The sequence below is a fragment of the Pezoporus flaviventris genome, unplaced genomic scaffold, assembly GCF_033815535.1.
Source record: "Pezoporus flaviventris isolate CSIRO_AGI_PZ_B2104156 unplaced genomic scaffold, CSIRO_AGI_Pfla_v1 ptg000011l, whole genome shotgun sequence".
Lineage (NCBI taxonomy): Eukaryota > Metazoa > Chordata > Aves > Psittaciformes > Psittacidae > Pezoporus > Pezoporus flaviventris.
The window spans coordinates 1,040,249-1,066,160 of record NW_026892559.1 but is presented as its reverse complement, the minus strand read 5'-3'; the positions used below and the strand labels follow the sequence as shown (position 1 = coordinate 1,066,160).

Here is a 25,912-nt window from a genome sequence, read left to right as displayed (position 1 = left end):
GCAGAGAAGTCCCATAGGGAAGCTGAAGTTTGCTTGTGAACTGCTGCAAACAGAAAACACAGGAGAAAGAAATGAAGGGTGAACAAGAGAGATGCAGAAGAAAAGACTGAAAAAGCTAAGAGGGAAGACTCATCCTTGAGCAATGTGCATTGCTGCCACAGCTCAGGTCAGAGAGTTGAGCTCACCACAGCACTCCAGCTTCTCCCACTGAGAACTGTTCACAACAAGTCAGGGTGCACCAGGGTCTGCACCTACAGAGAGAGGAAAAGTTGCAAGTGCAGTCATACACATTTACATTCAAAGAACAGCCAGCTCTGCTTCCATATTCTGGACCTGCTTGAGCCCCTTTCCCTTTGCGTAAAGTGAGTGCTCGTTTTTCAGGGGCTTGCTCTCTCCCAGGCCACTCATGACAAGCACCTGATGTGCACTCTGCTCTTGGCCAAAAACTTGGTGCTTTCCCCACTGAGTTCGTCCCAGGCGGTTTTGGCTTCCAAGGTCTGGGAGCCTGCAGTGCCATCCTTGCTCCTTCCTCTGCATCCTTGTGCTGGTGGCTGGGCTCAGCCTATAGCACTTCCCCAGTTTGTGTTTGCCTTCAAAGAGGCAGCCCCCATTCCCCCACGAGTTTTCCTGGAATCTGGGACATTTTTCTGAGGATTTGGGGATGAGAAAGCAGAAGGTTGTGCAGCTTTCTATCAGATCACTTTTTGTTTGCTGTGGTGAAAAGGGAAAGCGCGGGAAGGGAAGGGAATTTTAGTTAAGTCCTTTTAGGCACTCCTTGGGAGTGGTGGAACACAGCCCCTCCAAGCAACCACCACCTTCCTTCTGCCCCAGGTATTGGGTTGGTTTTGCTCCCTGTGCTGCACATTTCACTGTTGTGTGGGCTCTTTCCCTCCTCCAAACCATCCCAAACAATACAAGGTTTTGTCTGCGCTCAGCGGCCAGCAGCAGCAGCAGCTCCTCAAGCCCCTTAGCCCTTCTTTCATGTGCGTGGCCTGGACTTAATGAGAACATTCCTGCCAGAGGTTAAGCCCGGGTGCTGTGTGGATAATCCAAGATTTTATTTTCCTCCAGTTCTAAGTGACTGTGAGGATAATGGGCCCACAGGCACCATCTGCAGCTCCACACTGGCCTTTCTCCTGCCCCTCATCTCTTTCTCACTGCTGGGCAGGCAGGGCTTAGGGATAGGACAGTGATCCCAGCTGCAAGCTGAGAGGATGAGAGTAGTGAAATGCCTGTGCTTTTGGCCTGGCTGTCCTTCATGACTTACCTCCTGTGTTAAAATGAGGTGGCTTTCCAGGGCACTGCAGCCATGAATGCTGTGCCCATCCTGCCATCATCATCCCTGCAGCGCTGCTGGTTTGGGCTGGTGATGCCTCTCAGTTGCACAGTACTGAGGTCAGGAGCAGCTTCAGGGCGAGCCCCTGCTAAACCAGAGGGCTATGGGGAAGGTAGCGAGTGTAGCATGACAGCAGGACTTGAGAGAGTTGCTAGACCTAGAAGTGGTATCTTTGGAGTGAAGGGCCAAGAAGAGATGGGAAGAGGGTACAGCAGAGCACCATGGTGCCCGCAGCACAGCAGCCCTCTTGGGAGCAAACCTGGAAAACCAGTGCTTGGGCAAGGATTGCCCTCAAGAAAAAGAAGGGAAGCACTGGCTGTGGCAGGGTGAGAGGGGAGGGGAGCTTCTTCCCCACTGAAAACTCCCTTTTTCCCCTTTTCTCATCAGACAACGGAAACTTTGCTCTGGCACCTGACACCATAGTGAGAGTGCTTGTCCTCCTTCCTCATGTGGCTGGTTTCTTTCCTGATTAAAAGTGATTAGGCAGCCCTAAAGCCTGCAGAAATGTGACCAAGGGGAACCAAGACAAAGAATTCATTCAAGATCTCTTAAATCCCTGGGCCAGTATTTAGAGAGCCCTGAGGAAAGAACTGGAGCAGAACCGCCCTGCCAGGACCTCCCTGCCCTTCTCCCTCCTGCTGTGCCCTGTGTTGCCAACGTCTCCTCCACAATGTCGTTCTCTGAAGCAGAGGTGCAAAGTGCCCGTGGTGCCTGGGAGAAGATGTATGTGGATGCCGAGGACAATGCGACAACTGTGCTGGTCAGGTAAGGAAAGAGCCATCTTGCTGCTACCCCCAAGAGTTGAAAAAGGAATGGCAAGAAGGATGGAGTTACCACCTAGGAGCGTTTCCTGATGGTTTTCGTGCAGCCCTTGCTGGGAACGTTTTGATTTGCTGTGGTTTATTGCACCTCAAGTAGGAAATGGGGAAGAGGAGAGATCCATGCAAAGTAAAAGGAAAGGGAGAAGGAGGTGGGAAAGAAAGAAGAGACAAGAAGAAATTATTTACCCCACCCATTTAAGGTAAAGAAGAGAAAGTGTGGTATGAAAGAGAACGGGAACAAAACATGGGCCCTATTTCCCTCTTCCTCTTTACCTCTAAACTGTTATAATAACTTTTTTTTTCTTTTTAACTTGCATGTCCCAAGTATTTCTATTCTGATTTTCCTTCACCCTTTCCAGTCCAAAGCCCAGCTGTTCCAGTGTATTGTGCACTTCCTATGGGCTTTCCTCTCTGTTTTCACTCTGATTTCCTCTCTTCTTCTATAAGACACAAGTTTCTTCCATTCACCTTCCTCATATTCCTCTCCCAGCTGGGACTTGCATCACTTCCATATGCACTGAGCAACCCAGTACTTTTCTGGTTATCATACCTTTACCTCTGCCTTTCTTGTATATCACACCCTGTGGCTGGATCAGCCTCAGAAACTGTCATGTAGATTCTGCAATCTACCTAAGGACAGTTAGGGTCAGAAATGCAGCTATAAAATGCTAGTAAGCATACAGTGGCTTGGCTCCCCAGGGTAATTTACTCTAGAAGGTTTTGCCTTAGTGTCCTATAGCTCCAGCCTTGCCTATTGAAAAGTTCTGTGCTCCCCAGCACAAGAGATGTACTGGACATACAATGAAGGGCCATGGAGATGATGAAGACTGGAGTCTGTCTCCTGTGAAGAGAGGTTGCGCAACCTGGAACTGTTCAGCCTGGAGAAGAGAAGGCTGAGGGGGATCTTGTCAATGTATGTATGAACCTGAAGGGAGGTACAAAGAAGGATCCTCTCAGTGGCACTCAGTGACAACACCAGAGGCAATGGGAACAAACTGGAACATGGGAGATTCTTTCCAAACATCAGGAAACACCTTTTCACTGTGATGGCAACTGAGCAGTAGCACAGGTTGCCCAGAGAGGTTGTAGAGTCTCCATCCATGGAGATATTCAAAAGCTGTCTGGACATGGTCCTGGGTAACTGGCTTGAGCAGTAAGGTTGTGCTAGATGACCTACATAGGTCCCTTCAAGCCCAACCATTCTGTGACTCTGTGAAATGTAATCTAGAATTTGCTATTGCTGTGTCAGGTGGATAACTGGTTTACCCAGGTAAGTAAACTGCTTTTTTAAGAGCTTGACCAAGATGACGGTAATTGATGTATTAAAAAAGACAATTCCTTTACAAGTGGCATTGAATTGTGTTACTTTTGAGCAGTACTTGGTACTCAAACAACAAACCATCACAGGCAGTAAGAAAGCTTTGGGATGGGCTCTTGGAAGGGGATAATTAACAAAACCAATAGTAGGATTTCTCCATGAAAACACCCACCGAGAGCACAGTGGAGGTATCTGCTGTCCAGCACATCTTCGGGAATACTGCCCTGTCACACTCACCTGATGTGAATATTGTCATCTTAGTTCTCTGTGGTTTTTATCTCAGCCTAACACTGAGTCAACACTGAAGAAATGTTTACTTCAGAAGCAGCAAACAAACTCAGGATAGGTAAGTTTTAAGGTGGAGTGAGCAAAGAGAAGTGCCCTGGGGAGAAGTGAGACAGGCTGCAGTGGGCATAGGGGCTATGCACAGATGGGAAGGATAAAGAGGAGCCAAGAAATGCAGGGGAAAGAGGTGCCCCTTCTAATAAAGAGAAGGCAAAAGGACAATAAATGCATAAGACAAGGCCTGTAATGTGAAGCCGTATCTATGTTGATGCCTTGGTCCACAAATTAGGATGTCTCTCATTTCTCAACAGGATGTTTACTGAGCATCCAGACACCAAGTCCTACTTCTCACACTTCAAAGGCATGGACTCTGCTGAAGAGATGAAACAGTCAGATCAGATCAGAGGGCACGGCAAGAGGGTTTTCACTGCCATCAATGACATGGTGCAACACCTGGACAACTCTGAGGCTTTTCTTGGGATAGTGAACCCACTCGGCAAGAAACACGCCACCCAGCTGAAGATTGACCCCAAAAACTTTAGGGTGAGCCAGCAGCCCTCTTCCCAGGGACTGTAATTGTGACTGGGAGGACGTCTTTCGCTTTGAGGGGTAGAACTGAGGAAAACAGGCTTTGTATATAAAAATATGTATATGCTTCAGAGACTGGAGAGGTGGAAAGTGAGATGATTGATGGTGGACAATAGCAGGAGTGAGTGATCTGGCATCTGTTGGGAAGGAGGCTATGCAGCAGATACGATGCAGGCAGGTTTGCTCAGGTGGGAGCTGCAGAGGCTGCCCACGAGTTGTAGTGGGTTTTCTCAGTGCAACAGGAATCACACACTTGTCATTTAATAACAAGACATAGAAAAGGAGCTTAACACTGGACTTGAATCCTTGATGTCTATTTCTTTCTAGCAGCAGGAACTGAGCTTTGCGAGAACAACCTAAACCATTATTGAGCAGCAACACCAACAGAATTGCCACCACTAAACAAACACAGATAATAAACACAGGATCAAATTAGTTTCCCAAGTCCACCTGATGCCACTAGCAGAGTGCATTTATAGCTGTTTCGTCTGCCTCACACAGCACAAAATGCAAAAAAAGAGGCACCTTCTGGCAAAGGTCACTCAGGCACCAGGAAGGTGGTTTCCAATGCAGTGGGCTCAGTTTTCAGTAAGTGTGAGAATAAGTGAGGATTTCTGCCAGCAGAGATCCCGAAAATACTTTTTGAGGGTAAAGGTGCATACAATACAATAAACGCTGCATGGAAAAGCAGTTGACATTTCAAAGTATATCATCTACCTAGTGACTATGAAAGCAAACCCTCATTACTAGAGTGCTAGATTCCTATTCGAGGAAAGATTAGGAAGGAATTTACCCCCCAAGCAATGTATTCCATAGGTGTGCAACATGGGGCTCCCTGTGGCCTCTAAACTTCTGGGACAATCCACTGTCAGAAGGACTGCAGTGGATGTACCAAGTAAACTGGCCTTGTCCTGTACAGTCCTGCTGTCTTTAAGTGATGGGTGCAGTCAACAGTAACTAAACACAGGACAGTTAAAAGAAGAGCAGTAGTAACTGCATTGTTTGGTGAGTTCCGTATGTATTTTTCCATGACCTATTACAATCTTTGTATGCAATATACTGCTGAATTGTTCTTGTACCTCTTTTCACTCTCCAAGAATCACAACTAAGAATATGTATTTTGTTCTTATGCCCCTAATGTGGAGGAAAGTTGACACTGGTTGTTTCTTCCTTCCTCCTTGTTTAGGTTATCTGTGACATTATCTTGCAACTGATGGAGGAGAAATTTGGCGGAGACTGCAAAGCTTCCTTTGAGAAGGTGACCAACGAAATCTGCACTCACCTCAACAACGCCTACAAAGAGGCAGGTTGGTGAGGACATGCAACCTCCAGGCTCTTCAGACGTCTTGCCAGCACCGATTTGCTGCTTTTGGGCCTCCAGCCACAGTTGGAAAATGAAAAAGTAAAAGAAAAAAAAGGCAAGAAAATGGCTTATGTAATGTAGCTATCCGTGTCAGTAATTGCCTTAGCAAACTGAGTTTCTACAGCTAAATCAAACCTGCAGATACATCAAAGCCAAACAACAAATCCTGGTGTACTTTGCAACTTCGCTGCTTCAGGTGGGTTCCTCTGGCCACTGTGTTTGAAGACTACATTTTACACTGATGACTTTAAGCTTGATATCCATAAGACTTGCTCCTTCCAGCAGCACCAGCCCAGAGATGCATCAGCAGCTCTTTATCTCAGCTACCACTTCTCCATCCTCATGAACAATGAGCAGGAAACCATTTTCAAGCATCTCCAGGGACTTCTTAGAGGTCACTATTTAAGAGGCATGAGCGTCGTTTTGTGTGTAAACCACAGCAGTGGAGGGTTTGGTGCATTGGAAAGACTATTGCCTGAGAAAGACACAAGGAAAGTCCCATCCTGCGTGAGCCAGAGGAGTTTCACAACCTTGGAGAGGTTCCTCTGTGCAGCTTGCAGCACAAAGGGTGACAACACCGAATGTGGCCACCACTGGGTCACTTGGGGCAGGGATGAACATCTCCTGCACATGGATTTCACCGTGCTACTCCCAGCAAATTGCTCTGGCCACATGCCCAGGAAAGGGCGATAATATCAGGCCTACTGGCTGCTCTCATCCTTTCCTGTCACAAGGCCTAAGCCTCCCTTCTGCAGTAACTGGGTCCCAAACTATTTAATTGCTTCTCCTTGTATTCCTTAGACATGGGGAAATAATCAGCTAGTAACCGCAAATAACCACATGTCGTTTTGCTTCAGTGTAATGCAATAAACACAGAGAAAGCAGATGCATCCTCTTATTTATAGCACAGAAAAGGCACTGGGATGTACAGCAGTGGTTACATTGTGTGGTTACTAGTGGTGCGGGGGTGGTTGGTTACCAAAACCAACTCAAGCTCCCATCCAGGCACCATCACACTTGCAGTAATCCAGCTCCTTGGGTGGTGGGAAGTTTTTCATTGACCACAAAACAATTTTGTCAACAGCTAAAAATGCAGAATTTTCCTTTTGACGTGTAGTTTTCCTCACCCATCCCATTTGTTTGGCAAAGAATGCTGAAATCCCAAAGTCCAGAAGATGAACTCTTACTGGAATGAGAGGATAGGGCAGGCTGCTTTATTTGATTTGCTATTTTAGTCAGCTTAGGAGAAAGGGAAGCATATTGTGTGCATTGCCAAGTATTGTCAGAAAAGAACAAAACTTGTAAAAAAATATTTCTAACCTCAAATCCCTTCAAGGGAGTACAGGTAGTCAACACTCTGTAAAGCTTAAAATGATTTTCCCTTTTAATTTACTTGCTTTAATGCACACTAAGAGCACTATTTGCTGTAACGATGGTTAGCTGCAATGATGTGCTTGTCACTGCAGCCATAGGCACCCTGGGCTGACAGGGGCCTGACAACACTATCTGATGCTTTAAGGCTCTTGCGTTGCCTGCTCCTGTGATGAAGAGAGGTGTAGTAAAAGTAAAGCATGTGACACAAACCAAACTCAGGCTTAAGCAGAGAGAGAGTTATTTTTTAAAGCCACATACAAAGCCTTTTTAAACATGACAAAATTGTGTGATGTGAGTGGTTTAGGAGTACATAGCCCTTTTTGTTCCTGTTGTTGCTTATCTGAGATCTCAAAGGACAGCAGGAAGCTTTCCCAACAGAGCATAGGTTAGATGACATATTTAGTGTGAGGATACCTGAGCCAAGTTCCCACTTTTCCAGTAGCCTCACTGTCCAATCCTGTCTGACTTTCCTCGTACTTCAATGTGCCTCTGGAAAACAGCAACGTTCATGTACTAGGGAGGCAAACCAAACACACTACTTACTGAACTGGTAAATACATGGTGCCATACACACTGTATGTGTTCTTAGGGATAACTGATCCTGTAAGGAGAAACCTAAGGGAAACATCATACCTAAAGGGAGAAGGAAGAGATTTCCTGTGGCTCACCACCACTGAGTGGGACCAAAGCCCTCACACCAAGCTTCATGGTTTTCTTTTTTCTTACAGCCTGTGGGACATGAGGAAGGTCTGAGTGAGACAACAGATCTGTGACATAGCACGGGTAGTATGACAAGTGCCTGTGATAGGTTAAGTCAGGTAAGTTTTGTGGAGTCTTTGTGTCTGACCTAAACCAGAGCAATGCAGACACATGGGAAACACTGAGAAAAGGGAAGAGGAGTGAGAGAAAATTCATGCTCTCATATAGGAAGTTTATCTGATCAGCTATTAAAAAGAAAGTGCCTTGTCAGTAATGTTGCTAAAGAAAAAAAGCATTCCCACAAGCAAAACTTGACACTGCAGAGGTCAAACACTTTCCCGGTGCAAAATATTACCTAAACACTGCAAAAACACGTATGTGCCTAAATCCAGTTCATTGACTTCATTGAGTGAACTCAGACCTTCCAGTGGGGTCTGGAAGCTTTGGGAAAGAACAAGGAATAGAGAATAAATAAAGGATCACAGACAAAGAGATTAGACAAATTTAACTTGACAAAGTTCCTTTCAGTCGCTGTGGTGACAAAGCAGAAGCGTAAGGAAGCTGCATTTGCAAGGCATCTCTATGCAGATACAAATCGATGTTGGGATAAAATCCAAAAGTCCAGTGGTATGCAACAGCATCACTAAATCACTCTGAGACAAGGACTTATGAACATGTCAAGGTAATTTGAAATGACAGGGAGTGTTTTACAGAAGTAGTTAACCTAGCTGTCAGGGCATTGAAGTGTAGTAATCTTCTTGCTACAGTCTGCGCCAAGTGGCCTTCCTGCCTCTCCCTGGAGCACAGGCAATAGAGAAGCTTAGGGGTGAGCAAGGGGGAAGGGGTTGTCTCAGATATCCCAGAGCTGCCTGAAGAGGGTACTAGAGACCTTGCAGAAGATTTGGGGAAGCATGTAGGAAATCCTTCTAGCAGGGCCCAGAGGAAAACCCTGCCTTGCAACCACTTTTCCTCCTGGAAGGTCATTTGTGCTATTGGTGGTTGAAGTGAAGGGCTGCTTGAGCTCCTTTGCTGTAAAGCTGTGGGTGTAGGTATAGATACATCCCTCAGAGGTGTTGCTTTACACTGAAAGAGTAGGAGCTTTCAGATGCTGTCTAAAACACCTAGTGACAGGTAGAAGGTGGTGAGGTTACAGCCCAGATGGGAACATGCAGGAGCAGTGATGTTCCTAGCACCCGCTCAGTGCCAGGGTGGTCACTTCTGTTAGAGCTGGAGAGGAGCAAGGGATCCCCGTTAGACTTTCAGTTCACCTTCCTGGTTAAACAGAAGGTACCACAAGGCTTGTAATGGTACAGTGAGTGATGAGAAAGGATTGCTGCCTGCGGGTGACCATTCTGAGATACGACAAATGAATTGTGACATCTGAATCAGCACTAGGAGCCAGTGGTCCCTCAAAGAACAGGACAGCCTCTGAACTCAAATGCTCATCCATCAGACGTGGTTCTCAGGAGTCTCATAAAAGCACAGGTATGACACATTGTGCAAAACAAACCAAAAAAGCCTCCAGACCTACTCTAACCTTCGCAGTTTTCAACACTGCAAAATTATCTTTTTTTCTCTCATTACAACATCCTGTTTTAGGGAAAGGGGATGTTAAAGAAGAGGCCTTTTTTTTTTTCCTTTAGCTTTCCTAAAGCTAATACTGAGATGATAAATATCTGTAATACCATTGAGGCTCAGTTAACCTTATATGCCATATCAGAGAACTGCTGGCTTATGCAGTCAGGTGGGTTTGAGCCAGTTCAGGGCATGGTTATTGGTCAGATTGCACACGGTCAGTATCAAACAAGCCTAAGACACACAGGAATCATTTTTTCTCCTAGTGTGAGCCAGCAGGACCCCAGACTGACTTGTTTGCTTACTCAGTGGACAGTAGAAATGGCAGTCCTGTTGCACTGCAAGAATACTTTGTATGCTCTGGAGAGCCTTCTGGAAGCACTTCCCCAGCAGGAAGCACTGATGTGGTGCCCCTCTCGCAGGCAGCAACATGGTGGTTTATCTTCCCCCTGGACAACCACATGGGAGGAGACAAATCGGGGACATGCTGCTGGTGGCAGTGGTGCTGATCTCCATCCAGCCTCTCCAGACTGTCCACCAAGGACACCTGGCAACCACTGACGGTTGCCGCCGGGCAGAGCGGGCTGATCACCATGCTTTAGCACGGGCCACCAGAAAAGCTTTGCACAGGTTTTCAACCAGGGGCAGAATTTCAGCTGACATCTGAATTATGGTCCCCATCCTCCACCAAAGCAGCACTTGCCCTACCCTGCTGGAAAACAGCAGTTCTTTACTCCTGTTGCTTTGCTGGAAACCTGTTAAAGCTCAGGAAAATGGCAGCAATTTGTAAGTTACAGCCATTTGATGCACCACCGTCTAGTGATGGATACGCAGAGGCTCGAGCACGTCTTCGGTGCTGGCGCCGCCTGATGGCCAGTGCTGTGAAAGTTGACACCTCTGCAGCTCTCGGCCAGCACCAGGAATGTTTTCCTAAGCTTTGTGCCCTTAACTGAGCACCGCCATTAATACTTTACTACAGCCAGCGTTTGTCTGATCATTTCACCAGGGAAAGGGCTGTACAGCCATGGTGGTTCCTGCTGTCTGCCAGGCTCTTTTTGACCTTCTCTGTGCTGCTTGCTAATCCTGACTCTCCATTGTGCATTTCCCAGAACACTGCTGTCCTGCAGTGCTCTGCACCACCAAGAGCCTGGGGAAGTGATGTGGGACTGCGGTTTCCTGAGCAACAGGAGGTGAAAAGCCAGAGCCAGGAGAGATAGGTCATGAGAGAATTTTCTAATTGCCTGCTGACTGTCCATCATGTGCCCACGGAAGGGAAAGCAGGGATAAAGAGGAGAGCCTGGGCTAGAAAAAAAACAGATTGCTCTCTTCCCTTGTATTTACAGCTGCTGATACAACTCCTGCCTAGCAGTCCACCCAGTTTTGCTGGCTGCAGTGAACAATGGGCCTCAGGTCTTACTGAAAATACTAATTAAGGAATTGCATCAGCAGTAATGGTGCAAGAATTTATTAAGAAGCCAGTAGGGAAAAAAAAGTGATCAAAGAAGAAAAAACAAAACAAAGAGCAAGAACCAGACAGGACTGAATGAAGACCATGTCAATACTTTTTATAAGCCACTGACTGCATCGGGAGAAACTAACCTCTACTGTTTACTGAACAAGGGACAACTATACCAAGGAAGGTGGCACATGAAATACGAGATATGGAGAATAATAAACTGGGAATGGTGTTAAATTAACAAATCTTCTCTTTTTGCTCAATTTTGCACCTGCAGTCTAATGAAGATTGCTATGGAGCTACAGCTGTGACAGCAAAATTTCAAAGAGGTACTCGGCTATGGCATCCTTAGGTTCCCTTAGGAGCTCCAACCCCTTCCCAGGCTCCAATAAGCCTCCTTGCAGGAGAGATAAGGTATTTTCCTTGAACAGGAATGGCCTTGAGCACTGTCTGATCTCAGGACCTCTCAAGGATCTGCTGTGAAATCTCTTACTGAAGAACAAGCAGCAGTGCGGATCAACACAGAGATTACAGCACAGCAGCACTCCCACAGATTTCACGTGGGTCTAGCAGGCCGCCTCTGGCTCTCTCGATCTCCTAAGAATCAATGGCTGAACAGGCACCTAAAAGGAGAAAAGCTGGTCAAACAAGCTCAGGGTGGGAAGTGGTAACTAGTGTGGTCAGATGACACATAGCATGACATGAAGCTAGTACATCTGTGCCTGTAAAGATGTATTCAATGTGGGTTAGTGGGTTGAGCGGCTTCATCTTCTGAATGATCTCACCACTGTATTTCTGATTCTAGACCAGAAATCAGGCTGAACTGCTTACTGAAGAATGAGAAATTAAAAACTACAAGTGAAGAAGCCTGAACTATTTGATTAGTGTCAAAGCTCTTACATGATGCAGCACAGATGGGTAGAGATTTCTTCCAGATCCCTTCCACAATAATTTTGATCATGCAAACTAATGTCAGTCAATACCATCCTTCAGTTCTCCAGCAGGAAATACACAGGTGATGAATACCCCAGTTTTCACCTCCTGGAAATTAAGGTTCTGCTGGGTGGGTGGAAGATCCTTACTTACTTAGGCACAATCAATAAAGCAGTCTCCCTTTCAAATGTAAGTTCCATATGTCTTGTATCAGAAGTGTGTTTCATCACTTGCTTTAATTCAGTTCTCTCCCTAACTGCACCCTAATCCTGTATTTCCACATGTAATTCAGATTATTTTATCAGGAAACCAGAGGTAAGATGTACCTTCTCACTGCTTAACATGAGTGGGGTACTTGGAAACTGTGAAGCTCCCACAAAAACCTATAAATAACGGAAAGCCCAAATCAAATCATCCTTTTATAATTAAATTTAAAAGCCATTTGTAAAAATCAATGGCATATTATCTAGAATTTGCTAGTAAGTGTTTTGCCACAGTATGCAAATTCTGTCATCATACCCCCTCCATCTTTTACAGTACAAAAATTTCCAGTTGCTGGCTGCAGGGGGAGACAGGCCCTTAGTATTTCTGGAATAGAAGTCATCTTATTCCAGAAAAGAATCACAATGGAGTTAGCAAACCACTCATCAGCAAGTCTGCTGTGCAAGACGTATCTAGAAATGACTGTTGACCTTTTGCCACACACTAGAATTCTATTAACAAAGGTGTGACAATAGATGTTATCAAGCACTTAAACAGAGCGGTCATACCAAGGGGATGAACACATAACTTACATTCATCACACAGCTGGGCCTCACAGGAAATTGCAAAATATTTCCTTCATTATGGCATTTCTTTAGAAGCTTAAAATTACCTGAATTTAAAGTGGAGTGTATGTGCCATGCTGGATACAAGTCCTCGCAGAGTACAATGGTCCTCTTCTACATTTCCCTGCCAGCCAAAATACTGCTGAAGTATCTACTATTGTGTTAGAATTAGCACCCATGTGCTCTGGTCACACTGAAGGTGCTACAGAAGAGACACCGAATTAAAATGCACATAGTGTATTTACAGTGGTATTATACACCCATCATTAGCAGGCCTACAGAGGCACTTGGACTAGGGATATAGAAGAGTACACGTCAGTGGTGCTATCTCAAGGAGAATTTACAAATTTCTAAATTCTGTGTGCGAATAGAACATATCTGACTAATTTGCTGGCCCCAAAGCATGTTCAAGCCAACAGAATCAAAAGCAACGCCTTTATCAGCAACATGGACAGTGGGATTAAGTGCACTCTCAGCAAATTTGCTGATGGAACCAAGCTGCGTTGTACACTGGAGGGAAGGGATGCCATTCAGAGGGGCCTCAACAGGCTTGAGAGGTGGGTCCATGCAAACCTCATGGTTCAACAAGGCCAACTGCAAAGTACTGCACGTGGGTCAGGACAATCCCAATCACAAATAGGGGCTGGGCAGAGACTAGACTGCGAACAGCCCGGAGGAGGACTTGGGGGTGGTGGCTGATGAGAAGCTCAACATGATCCATCAGTGTGTGCCTGCAGCCCAGAAAGCCAACCCTGTCCTGGGCTGACGAGGAGGTTAAGGGAGGGGATTCTATGCCACTACTCCACCCTCCTGAGACCCCACCTGAAATATTGCGTTCAGCTCCCCAACACAAGAGGGAGAAAAGGCCTTCTTGAGCAAATCCTAAGGAGGGCCACGAAGATGCTTATAGAGCTGGAGCACCTATGCAGACAGGCCGAGAGAGATGGGCTGGTTCAGCCTGAAGAAAAGCTCATGAGGGACCTTGTAAGAGTCTTCCTGTACCTAAAGGGGTCCTCCCAAGAAATTTGGAGAGTCTTTTTACAAGGGTATGTAGTGGCAGGACAACAGGGAGTTGGCTTTAAACTGACAGAGGGGAGATTCAGATTAGATGTAAGGAAGAAATTCTTCCCTGTGAGGGTGGTGAGGCAATGGCACAGGTTGCCCAGAAAAGCCGTGGCTGCCCCATCCCTGGTGGTGTTCAAGGCCAGATTGGACACGGCTTGCAACAATCTGCTCTAGTGAAAGGTGTCCCTGTCTGTGGCAGGGGACTGGAACTGGACAATCTTTACAGTCCCTTCCAACGCAAACCATTCTGTGATTCTACATATAGGCAGCTTGCACCTAAATGAAATAGAACTTTTTGAAACTAAAGTAATTAAGGAGTTAATGGTTGTACCATGATAATTACGAATCCACACACGTTTTTGCCTGATTACAATATCTGATTACAATCCTAACCATCCTAAGAAAGACTGCTTCTCCTAGAGCACATCTGTATGTTAAAAATTATGTTAGTTTCATAGAATCATAGAATTGTTTGGGTTGGAAAGGATCTTAAAGATCATCTTGTTCCAACAACCCCTTGCTGAACCACCTTAAGAGACCTGTATATTCTTGTTAAGTTATTGGACAATACTGTTTCCTTTTTTTTTTGTTCTTAGATTTTGTTTGTTGTTGCTGGGGTTTTTGTGTGTTTAATACAATTAAGGATGTAGCCCACAAGAAAAAGCAGAAAGAGTCCTTATGGAAAAAAACAAATATATTGAACACATACCAATCAAATGGTACAGATATGGGACTGGCTTTGATTTCAAAATTTAAGTAGAAATAAAAAAAAAAAGATGTAATGCAACAGCTGTTCAATTTCCAAATCTAAATAGGCACTGTAAAAAGACATTTCCGCTTTCTCCAGCACACATTCCTGTCTAAACGCTCCCACTGTTAATCAACTCCTAGGTTCCCAAACAAAACAAAATCACTGGGAACATAACCTTAGAGTAAAAGTTCATATCCATCCACCCACCCACTTACAAAAAAAGCAAACAAACAAACAAAAAAATCCCCCAAAATACAACTTTTCAATGCTGCTGTTTTGACTGGAGCAGAATTGGAGAATTTATAAAGGTTCAAAAGCACCCAAGGCAAGTAGTACAACATAATTTGTTCACTAACTTGTATTGGAAAGGAGATTAAAAACATTGAGATCTGCATCTTGGTACATAAAACTGTTGTCCTGAATAAAGAGAAATCTTTCAGAAAAGTTTTACAACTTGGTGGAAGTCCAGGACCCAGCTTTAGGCATCATTAATTGATGGGGTTTAATTCTGACTTGGTTATAACCACTTTTATATACTGTACATCTACCCTAGTTGGATCAGTGTCTGGAACTGCTCACTGGTGTCCCTTTGAACAACTGTAAACTAAACCATAGTATGCAACTCCATAGGAAGCTAGATCAGGTGAATATACAGCCAGTTATATCTCCCCTGCTTCACGCTCCTCAGAGCTCCTCGGGTCTTCCGATCGGCCGTTAGCACTTTCGTAGGAACGTTTCTTGTCCTTGAAATCGCGCGGTGACCTCTCTCTTGAGCTTCTATCTTTATCACGTGATGTTCTATCACGGTCTCTTGAACGTTCTTTGTCTCTGGAAGATCTGTCCTTTGAGGATCTGAAAGGTGCAGTAAATTTGAGAGTTTAAGCGAGTCACAAGTCATAAGCTATTAAACAGCATTTTGAGTTTTTATTTTTCTTCTTTTTCCAACCCAACTTCAGGTTTATGTGAAAAGAAATGTATGAGAAGACATGAGAAATCATTCTACTCTTTTTCCCTTCCTACTTCCAATTTCAAAAGACAAATATTGTTAGAGGCAGAATTTAATCTACATTTATTAGAGTGCCCAGATTAAGGTCGATGTGCTTCACTAAATCTCTTATTTTCAACTTCCACCCTCAAGTTTGCATTAAGAGAAGCTGAACTGAAATTTCTCATCTGTAGTCTCCAGATTTAGAGGAATTCAGCTTATTTCAGATATCTAAATTACAAACTTAAATGTGTTTAAAAATGGGAGTTCAATTAAAACCAGGAGAATTTAACTCGCATAATTCTGGAATGAGGCTATTACATGGCAAATATAACATAGATCTGGAATCTGTGCTACAATTAAGTTTTGTTTGAGGAATTACCCGTTGTGTGATTTTGCAATGAGGGGTGGTGCTGGTTTTAGATATTTTACTCTGATAATTGCCATTTACAAAACCTTTACAATGGAGCCAGAAACGGGCTGTTAAGCAATCCACGTGGTTTTGAATTAAATTGGCTACCTGTACTGGAAAAAAAAAAAAATGGATTACACTTCCTCCTCTATATTCCCTCAGAGAGTGCATCTAAGCCTCTTGCGCAAAAACAATGTTTTCATTTTAAGATGTACAGCAATCATATAAGATTCTAATACATACTTCTATGGAAAAATCTTAACAACATGCCATAAAGCAGCCACTAATTTCTTACTGAAAAAAGCCAGAGTACTGTGCAGTAAGACTGTACTCTCTCCACTTACAAGAAGTTACTGTCATCACCTCAAAGCTTCAAAACTAAAGTCTGCAAAAGACTCTTGCACTAATTCCCTTTTATAAGCTTACAAAGAAGCTACATTTTAATTCCTCAGCTTGAAAGATTACTTTCCCTACAATACAGTATTCTGCAAAACTTAGTATTTGCAACACTCAGATCCCCGGGTATTACTCCTATTCCACAAACTGGACAACAAGTAAGAAGGGGAGCTACATAAGAAGTTAATACTGGAGTTAGCACAGCTGTTTCACAAGTATTTGGTGCTGCAAGTCCCCTGCGGAAGTAACAATGCTTCCAAACTGGTCAACTCAAGCTAACTCTAGTAATTAATCCTGGAATACGCAGATAGATAGGACATGATGCCATGCACAGCTTTAGCTTCTTATTCAACACATTTCTGAAGGAATACAAGATGATTTCAACCAGCCATCCCATCTCTATACAGGCAAGCCTCTAATTAGCTGACAAGAAGGAAGACTGGCTTTAATGAACCACACCACTGTGATATGTAATTTTATACAATTGCTTTTAGCAAGCAGTATTATTGCCAGAAGACTTAGAATTAAAATACCATTCCTTTCTTTCTCAAGGGCAAGGCATAGCCTTTAGAATGAGAACTTCTACTAGACTTATATTACCTAGAATGCTTGGAAAGCATTACTTCCCAACTGATCAAGTGGATTCCTTCAGCAGAAACCAAACTCTTCACCAGATATGTGGGCAGCATTCACGCCGTCACATTCAGCAACTATGAACTGTGTTACATTATACTGGTTCCAAGACATTATCTGTGGATGCCTGCATTGTGTCTGAGGACAAAAGACTGTAAGCAGCTTTGGACAAAAATCCCAGGGCAGCCTGAGAAAGTCCTAGAGCAGGCAGTCAGATCTAGGAAAGCAGAGAAAGATGTAGCTACAGTTTCAAGCCCTTCAAGGAGTAAAATGTTTGTCTGCTCCTCAAAACATGACAAAAATATATTAAAAAGCCACAATCAACAACAACAACAAAAAAACAAACAACCCGCCCAAAAAAAAACAAAAAGAAAAAAAAAGCAAAAAACCCAACAACCCACAAACCAAAAGCAAAACCAACCAAACACATGAAAACCAAGAAAGCAGAGTCTGTACTTCTCTGCCACAGCAAAGAAATAGGAAAGGGCTAGAATATTCTGCTGTCAACTGGGATCTGAAATATATTTAAAGAATCGTCTAAATGCTGGGTGGGATCTATCTCATCAGCTTTAAATGGTTGCAATGAAGACATCTTAAGCTGAACAGCCAGATTTCCTTAATAGTATGCAGAAGAAATAGACACTTCAGGGCATGATTTGTCTCATTTTAAAATAGACATAAAATTATGTCAGATGAGTCTGTAATGAGACCCACAAGATTTACATCTGACCCAGTCATCAAAAGCCAGGTGAAATGAAACCCCATCCTATGACTGCAGGTACTCTTCATCCACACAATGTCTGTCTGGGAGTGTATTAGCCCTCATCACATGAGTTAAGTGGGCTCAAACACATGGACACAACCATCTCTCAATTTACCGACATTCAGGTCTGCTGCCATGACTCATTACTGATCTTATCATTGAGTATACATCTCAACATCTAACTTCAAATATGATGATTCATTTTAGTTATTTGGAACTTACAGTTAACAGCAAGGAAAAGCAAAACTTTACTTCAACCTGCTCTTGATAGGCCAGCAATCCAAGCACAGGTAGACCTAGGATTCCTATAAACTTAGGCACGTTTCTGTTATTACCAGATGGGTACCCATTATCTCAGACAAACTGCTATTATTGCTAGATGGTTTATGCACATTCAGTTGTGCCACAGAGTGTGAGGTCCACTCCTTATATTGATAATTTTGAAATGATGCCCCAGACATTAAAAGATTTAAACCCATCCACCTGTTTATAAGGCAAATGATGATACAGATTAAAGAAAATGTGTCTGTTACACAAATTTATGTATTTATAGTATCTCCTCAGATGTAGCACACAATAAACATCCCTTTACTTTCAGAACGAAGTAGTGTCTGAGAGGTGGCAGCTTTTCATTTTATGTGAAACTCTAAAAAATACTTTCTGAAGAAGGGTGGACAAGAAAAACAGAAGAAACTGCATGGTTTGCTGCAAAGAGTAATAGTCAGCTAATGTTTGCCTGTGATAATGTTATACAGAACAAAATGGGAAAATGACTTCCACATCAAGAGTTTCTCCAGTAAGGAGTCTAACCGCCTAGTATGCGGTTAAAGCCAGAATGGATGCAATCAAAATGGGGAAAAAAATCCCAGACATATAATAGCTTTTACAGCAGGATTCAGCAGCCTACAATTAACTGTATTTTACGGTACTTTAACCAAGTCCCAGAATCACACTGAAGACTTTACATTAACATAAAATGATGCAACACTTCCCACATAGCAACCAAAATGCCACATTTCTCTTCAGGCCCTACAATTAGTGGCACCATGGGCTGCCACTGCTGTGGCTTTCAGCTGTCTTTCTGCTGCTTCTGGTGCCACACTCAGCTCTTCTGCAAGAGCTTGGCAAAAGCACCATGTTCCCCAGATCTCAGTCTGGTTATTCAAAACAAAAAGACTATGACTCGTTCCTGAAGAAGTTAACTTGATGGAGTATTTTTTTTATTTTCCAGAGTATGCTTAGCCAGAATTCCTTGGACAACTCAATGTTTTGAGCTTAAAGAGACAGGCTTGAATAAAAGAAGTATTTCAAATCAGTATTTTAAGAAATTCCTCAAAACAAACAAACACACACCCCACCACCACCAGCAAAAACACCACAAAAAAAATCCAGACTTGGCAACAAGTGCTTCCCTGGACTAGAAAAAGAGTTCTTAGGAGGCGAGGAAGTATAAGACATTTGAGCCTGCTAATTCAGTTCTGGCATCAACAGTATTCAAAAGAAGGACTTCTCCCACATTCATGTGAAAAGCAGCTCTAATGGCTAGAAGGGCATTTCTGAAAAAAAAAAAAAAAAAAAAAAAAAAAAAGAGGTATCCAGCCTTGCTGCAAGTTCAATAGCTATCCTGGCCTCAGTGCAGCAAGATCATAGCTCTACAAATTCTTCAGACACTTGAAAACACAGTATCTATACTCTAAAGGCAAAAATGTCGTTTGACCTCAGAGAAATAAACCCTGTCCAAAGATTTTCACATTTTATTCATTCGAGCTACTATAGGTTTCATTTTTTTGCAAAAAAAAAAAAAAACAGAAAAACCCAGCTCTATTCATTATTTCAACTGTCAAAAAAAAAAAATGTTTACATGAGAACTTCTTACTGAAGTAATATAACAGAGGGTCATGCTGCCACTCAGAGGGACCTCAACATGCTGAAGAAATGTTCTGACAGGAACCTCATGAAGTTCAAGAGGGAGAGTTCAGCCTTGTCTTATGGAAGGTGTCTCTGCCCATGGCAGGGGGACTGGAACTAGATGATCCTTCTAGTTCCAGGGGGACTGGAACTAGATGATCCTTCTAGTTCCAGGGGGACTGGAACTAGATGATCCTTCTAGTTCCAGGGGGACTGGAACTAGATGATCCTTCTAGTTCCAGGGGGACTGGAACTAGATGTCCCTTCCAACTGAAACCATTCTAATATTCTGTGAGCTGCTAATGATGGCATCATTATTTTTTTTCCTCAAGTTAACAGTAACACAATGAGTGGTACCAAGGATTCTTCCAACACAGGTGTGTCTCATTCTTTCAGGGCAGGAACTGACATTAGGAGAAGTATTTCCAGTACTGAGTATTATAAGGTTGAAATCTTGTGCCCTAAGGTACACTGTATTTTTTTAATACTCATTCATACAAAACAAGACTCGAAGAGCTTATCCTTTGATATTACCTTGCAAAAAGACACTGACTTTATCTTCAGATCACCCTGTGCTTTTTCAATTCAACTTTGGTAGCTGAGACTGACAGGTTTACTGTTATGTGGATAGCGCCAATGGTCCACACCATTTCCTGGTTCTCACATACTTCTCTGCTAACATACAGAAGACGATGCATCACTTGTATTATGCACATCATATTGGAGAGTTTGAACAACTACAATGAAAATCCTGGAACAATCAATCACTATAGTTTTCTTCAAAGGACTGAAATTGAGTCTTGCAAGGCTGGACTTCAGAGTTGAAGAATTAAAGGCAATTTCAGCATATGCTCTATACTTTGGTTCATCCAAGTTAACAAGTGTGTTGATTCAAATGAAAGTGTTTATTTTAAGACTGAAAAAATACAAGTTTGAAGATTTGCTTATCTGCCATTGTGAATGCCTTGAAGAGGCAGGTTCTTTAGGATAACTATGACAGGCTACAACCAAGATGGAAACTGCCGCGTCTAAAATGCTGACGAGACTAAAAAATACCCTGAAGAATTTTAAATACCAGACACTACTGATTACATCCAGTAGAATACTGGACATTTAAGTTTTATCCATCTGCAACAAAGTGAAGGAAATAAAAGACTTGCATCAACCCTGTTTTCTATGCTCTCTTAGAGAGCACAATGGGACTACAGCCACCTACATACTCCAGGAAGACAAAAGCAGCTCATTTTTAGGGAAAAGAGCCCATGAGATACTTGAATATATTCAACACATATTTCTTCATCCTTGGTGATTTGACTCCTAAGATAATTTCAATTGCAAACTCTGCATGTGCATTCATTTCAAAACGACATCTTTTCTCTTCTTGCAAGTTGAGAGACTGCTGGGGTTTTAACACTGGGCACTACATCCGCTGTATTGCTCTCAGACCTATGCCATAGTGGCTGACCTACAGAAGAAAGGAACCCTGGTTACGAGCAGGCCTCCCTACCAGATGTGACGTTGCGCAACTCCAACATTCTCCTAAATTATGCTTATCTCACTTATCTAAAATAAGCCAGCAAATCCTCAGGAGCAAATCGCAACTGACTCATTCAAAAGCAACAGCTCCAGACTGCTCTCTGCAGTAATCCTTCCGTGAGGGGTTGAGCCACTTTCTTTGCAAAGCAGCGTCTTCAGATAAATGCAACAAGTTTATTTTCAGGCATATCTAAACTTATCTGGCACAGTACACACAGATGGGCTCCAGTGCTGCGAACAAGAGCGCAGGGGAAAAACTGAATGCAGGAGGACTGCTGATATCCCTGGGTTCAAATGGAGATCAGTTGTTTCACTTTCTATGCTGTAGTAAGCTGGTAGTATTGACACCAATACCTAATGTCACTTGTCCGAAACAGAAATAATACCTAACCCTATTATTCTAATGAAAACCCAAAACACTATGGTATGTAAAATCATAAATATGCTAAATGCGTAAGTGAGGGACTTACAGTGAAACACATTCAAGACAATATAATCTGAGACAGTCTTAAAATGTGTTTAAATTACCAAGTGGGAAACGTAAACTTAATTTAGTGTTAAAATTCACATCACGCATCTAGCAAAAGCCATTTCTTTCTAGGCAAATATTTACCTCTTTTTGGAGCTGCGTTCTCGGCTTCTCTCCCTAGAACTATGCCTGCTCCTATGATGGCTGCGACTCCGGCTGCGGCTGGTAGAGCGAGACCTGTGGCGGTGGCGTTTCTCACGGGATTTGGAGCGAGTTCTTCGCTTTCGTTCTCGGGAGGCTGAGCGAGAGCGATGTCTGCGGCGATCTCGGGACCTAGATCTAGAAACAGAAAGGACTTAGACCAGACACACATTCACGTGGCTACTCCATCAGTGTACTATGAATATTATGCACTGTATGCATAAGCAAATTTGTACAGAGAATGGTCTGTGGTGGTCAGAGCTATTGCATTGTCCTAACACAGGCAGAAAGGGGAAAGCAATCCTCCACTGTGACTAATGCAGGCAATTTTACAATTAAGTCATGACTGTACGTATGGTTACAGCATAGCCAATTCAGGCTTCTGAAATAGATTAAAAATATGGAAAAAGCACTTTTTAAAAATCTTAAAATCTTGTCTTTATCATGTGAAGTTGTAGAACTCTGTAATGCACTGACAGCGATCATCTGCCAGAACCTATGTATTATGATGTTCTGAGAAAGCAGGACTATATCATTCCCCATAGCTACTGCAACAGAACTATTCTAGAAGGCTCTAAGCACCATTACCTATCCCTTCCTCCTACCCCCCCCCCCCCCCCCTTTTTTTTTTTTATTACTTTGCAGTAATACCTCATGGGTGACCTTCATCTGTGTAGGTTAAGAAGAAAACTCGTACTATTGATGGGTCAGATGCTGAGAATTAGCCTGGTGCTTAGGATATGGGTTTTCACCAAAAGGTATTAACTAGAAGCTTCTGTTTTGCAGAAACAGCAACTCTGTGTTCTAAATGTCATTTTGGGCAGTAAGTTGCATTGTAGTAGCCACAGAATAGAAGTAGCATGGTGATAAATACTGTATAAACACATAACAGAATATTTTGTCTGCAAAGGTGGACATCTTTATCAGTGCTAGACAAAATGTTCCAGCTTCTAAAAGGCTGGCTTCACTGGTGGTATTTCTTGTCTGCAGATTTGTTTACCTTTTGGCATGCTTGCTGTGGGATCTGGACCTGAAATAAATAGAAAATAGTATATAACTTTTCCTTACAGAATCTTATTAAACTACAATTTAGTAATAATAAACCACGCTATTGACCTGTATTTCTTATTTTACTAGCAAAACTTCTTATATTACTGTATTTCTTATTTTACTAGCAATTAAAGACTTTTTATTTGATGTTAATACCTATGCAACATGTTTACCAGGAAACATATTTTTCTGATAACTGTTTTGTGTTTGTTGGTTTTTATTTATTTTGAGACCACCATACTGCAAACCCAAAAGAATATCTCATCTGCTTTTTATTCCCATCCCTCCCAGAAAAAGTTCAAGTCAATACTCCCTTATTTCTTATCAGACATGTATTATCAGTCTGCCACAGATCTCAAAAGTTTACATTGTTAGCCTCTGAAGCTAACATGTCAGGAGAACTGCAGTTCAAATTCCATTCCACTTTAGCCTGAAGGCAACCATTTCATGGAAGAACAGGGAATTACTTTCCTCATTCATACATTCAACTATTTCCAGTAAGGAAAATTTTTTAACATCTATAAAGAAAATACCTAACATCTACCAGATGTTTGAAACTCACATGCGTGTAAGCTCACATCTGTCAGGTCTCAAAATAAACTACACACCTGAAAATTACCTCAGTTAAAGGCTATTTGTTCAAATATGTAGACACTTCTATCTGCAGTTTTTTTAAAAAAGGTTTCTATGAAAACAATTCATGTTTTAAGAGTCTGACATGAAATTCACTCTTGACTCTTTTGAGTTTCCAAGGAATGCACATTATTGTGGTTCTGCAGATTCAGAGATGTGTATGAACTACATCTTATTTTTTCCCACTGAAGTTAAATCAGTCATTATGTATATACAATTAAAATAGACACCTACCTCCTCAGCTTCTCCCTTTCTTCTCTTTCCCTCTCCTCTCTACGTTTCAGGCGTTCCTGATTTCGTTTCTCCTGTTTATCAGCCACAATCCTCTAAAAGCAAAAGAACATATTCATTAAGTTGAGATTCAAAATTTTTCACATGAATGTGCTATAAAAATAATCCAGACAGTTAATATTCAGTTCTTTTCTTCATGTATATTCCCTTTCCCTTGTGTAATTATTCCCTCTCTTCCTCAGCTTTTTTTTTTCTCCAAAAACCAGAAGTTATTGCAGAAGGGCTTCATTAGATGGGTGTGACACAAAGACCTGAAATATGTAGTTATATTAAGTTTTCCACAAAGGGGAATTCAGAGCAGTAAATCATGCCTTTAACAGGATTAGCATGGAAACTCTCACATCGTATTTTGGCCACTGGGGAAAGGTAGAAAGGAATCAAAACTGGGAGAGTTAGCGGTTTTAACTCCTTCAGCTATGCTGTGACAAAGAAATCCTTAGTCTCTAAGAACTTGGTTGGACCAATACATCATTTTGAGCCTATTTGTTTCTATACTGTGACCGTGAGACATATAGTTAGAGAGGATGCTTCCGCTGGTAGACCCCAGGTTGAACTCACTACTACTGGGGACAAGGCACGCTCAGTAGAGGGCCCTCAGATGTGAAACTCACAACTGGAGATCTGGCCAAACCCAAGTCTTGCCAACTTCTGGATATGATGCAAGAAATTCAACTCTTTGTAAAGACCTTCTTCTGAGATGTGGAACTGCCCCAGCAGCATCTTGATTAGATCTCTGAGGAGAGCTCTGAGGAAGGAGGGAATAGTTATTGTTTTCTTTTTTGTTAGTTAAGTACTTAAAAAGATTGTTTTATTGATGTTTTGGGAATGTGAAATAATTATACATGCATTTTTTCCTTCCCAAATGATGTAAATAGTCAGTTGTATCAAACCTTTATGTCAAATTCTATCTATTTTCCCTTGTGCATCAGTAATATAACTACAAGCAAGGTTTCTTGTTTAAGTGACTGTGTAACTTCATGGACAGATGAAAGGAAGCACACATGATCTATTCCAGGCATCTAAGGTTTAAGTTACAGCAGCTATTTTTAGGAGCCTAAATTGCCAATGCAGTCAGCAGAAAGAGCTGGGCTTTCCAAAGGATAAGCCACACAGTATTCATGCAAGACAGCTGGAATATTATGAAATATAAACCAAGCCAATTTACTCAAACTCAGTAGTGTAATTTTCTTTTAGGACTTCAATTCATGTAGCTACTGTCTTTAGTGATTTCTACAGTTAAATGCTTAATTGAGCCTTGAACTCAACTTTCATAGTAAAATTATAAATGACATCTGTGTCCAAATCCATCTCCTTGAATACCAAAAAGTCCAGAATATAATTCCAGTAAATCTTTCTTCCAGCACACAATTTCTGGTCAAGATCAAGATTAGGATAATATTACAACTGGATTTCAAATCATCAAGCTATAGAGAACATGCAACATCCCTATAAAAATGATTTTAATTGCCTCACTTCAAGATACACATATTTTGTATTCTGACTGTGGATAGCTACTGCCTTGAGTTGTTGGAGCTTATTTATTTCACCTATGGTCAGTTAAACTTAAAAGCCTTCAAAAATTACTTTTAAAAATGAGAAATATTCTTTTTTTTTTTTTAGTTTTTTTGAGTACCTTCTGACATGTTGTTTTAAAAGAATGAGCCACAGCAATAAAACCGTAATGGACAAACAATGGTCAATTACTCAATTACTGCTATCAGTGATAAAGGTAAAATATCTTATTGCCCTAATCCTCCCTCTCCCTTATGGTTCAGTGGTAAAGAAAGATCGCTGATTGGGTCAGGCTGGGGATCAGTTGGCAAGTGGTGAGCGGCTGTATTCTCTTCCCTTGCTATTTTCCTTATTATTGGTGGTAGCAGTAGTGGTTTGTGTTATATCTCAGTTACTGGACTGTTCTTATATCAACCTGTGGGAGTTACATTCCTTCGATTCTCCTCCCATCCCTCCGTGAGTGGGGGAGAGGAGGTATTCTATAGGGTTGGTACCTCTGGAATAAAAGTAACCTCCTAATCTTTGTCTGAGTAACAAACAAATTGAGTTTTAGTCTTTCACCATACAGCACACTGCTTGAGCTCCAAGCATTTCTGTAGATCTTCTTATTTTAGGAACTTCCCCATGTGTTATCATCCTCCTTATGTAGTAGCACCAAAAACAAGGATTTCAACACCAGGCCTGTTAATATTCAATCCTAATTATAAAATACCATCCAGGCCCACTACATGC

At 42.4% G+C, this 25,912-nt stretch overlaps 2 protein-coding genes across 3 annotated transcripts in view; one reads left to right on the top strand and one right to left on the bottom strand.

Annotated features, from left to right (window-relative positions):
• The first annotated feature begins 1,848 nt into the window (after positions 1 to 1,848).
• LOC133267929 (cytoglobin-1-like) lies at positions 1,849 to 5,693 on the top strand. The gene is made up of 3 exons (XM_061450648.1): positions 1,849 to 2,101; positions 4,072 to 4,303; positions 5,535 to 5,693. The coding sequence occupies exons 1-3, from the start codon at positions 2,007 to 2,009 to the stop codon at positions 5,661 to 5,663; spliced, it is 456 nt and encodes a 151-aa protein (XP_061306632.1). The 5' UTR covers positions 1,849 to 2,006; the 3' UTR covers positions 5,664 to 5,693.
• An 8,623-nt stretch (positions 5,694 to 14,316) lies between these two features.
• Positions 14,317 to 25,912, bottom strand: part of LUC7L2 (LUC7 like 2, pre-mRNA splicing factor) — a 36,894-nt gene continuing 25,298 nt past the window's right edge. For both annotated transcript variants that reach the window (XM_061450661.1, XM_061450662.1), the window contains exons 7-10: positions 23,612 to 23,703; positions 22,695 to 22,724; positions 21,638 to 21,832; positions 14,317 to 15,243 (exon numbers count right to left, since the gene is read on the bottom strand). In XM_061450661.1, the coding sequence (XP_061306645.1) occupies positions 15,051 to 15,243; positions 21,638 to 21,832; positions 22,695 to 22,724; positions 23,612 to 23,703 (510 nt within the window). In that variant the 3' untranslated portion in view covers positions 14,317 to 15,050. The remainder of the gene's footprint in view (positions 15,244 to 21,637; positions 21,833 to 22,694; positions 22,725 to 23,611; positions 23,704 to 25,912) is intronic.

Coding starts and splice junctions, on each gene's coding strand:
- LOC133267929 (XM_061450648.1), top strand. CDS start 2,007: ATGTCGTTCTCTGAAGCAGAGGTGCAAAGTGCCCGTGGTGCCTGGGAG. Junction 2,102..4,071: donor GCGACAACTGTGCTGGTCAG/GTAAGGAAAGAG, acceptor ATTTCTCAACAG/GATGTTTACTGAGCATCCAG. Junction 4,304..5,534: donor TTGACCCCAAAAACTTTAGG/GTGAGCCAGCAG, acceptor CTCCTTGTTTAG/GTTATCTGTGACATTATCTT.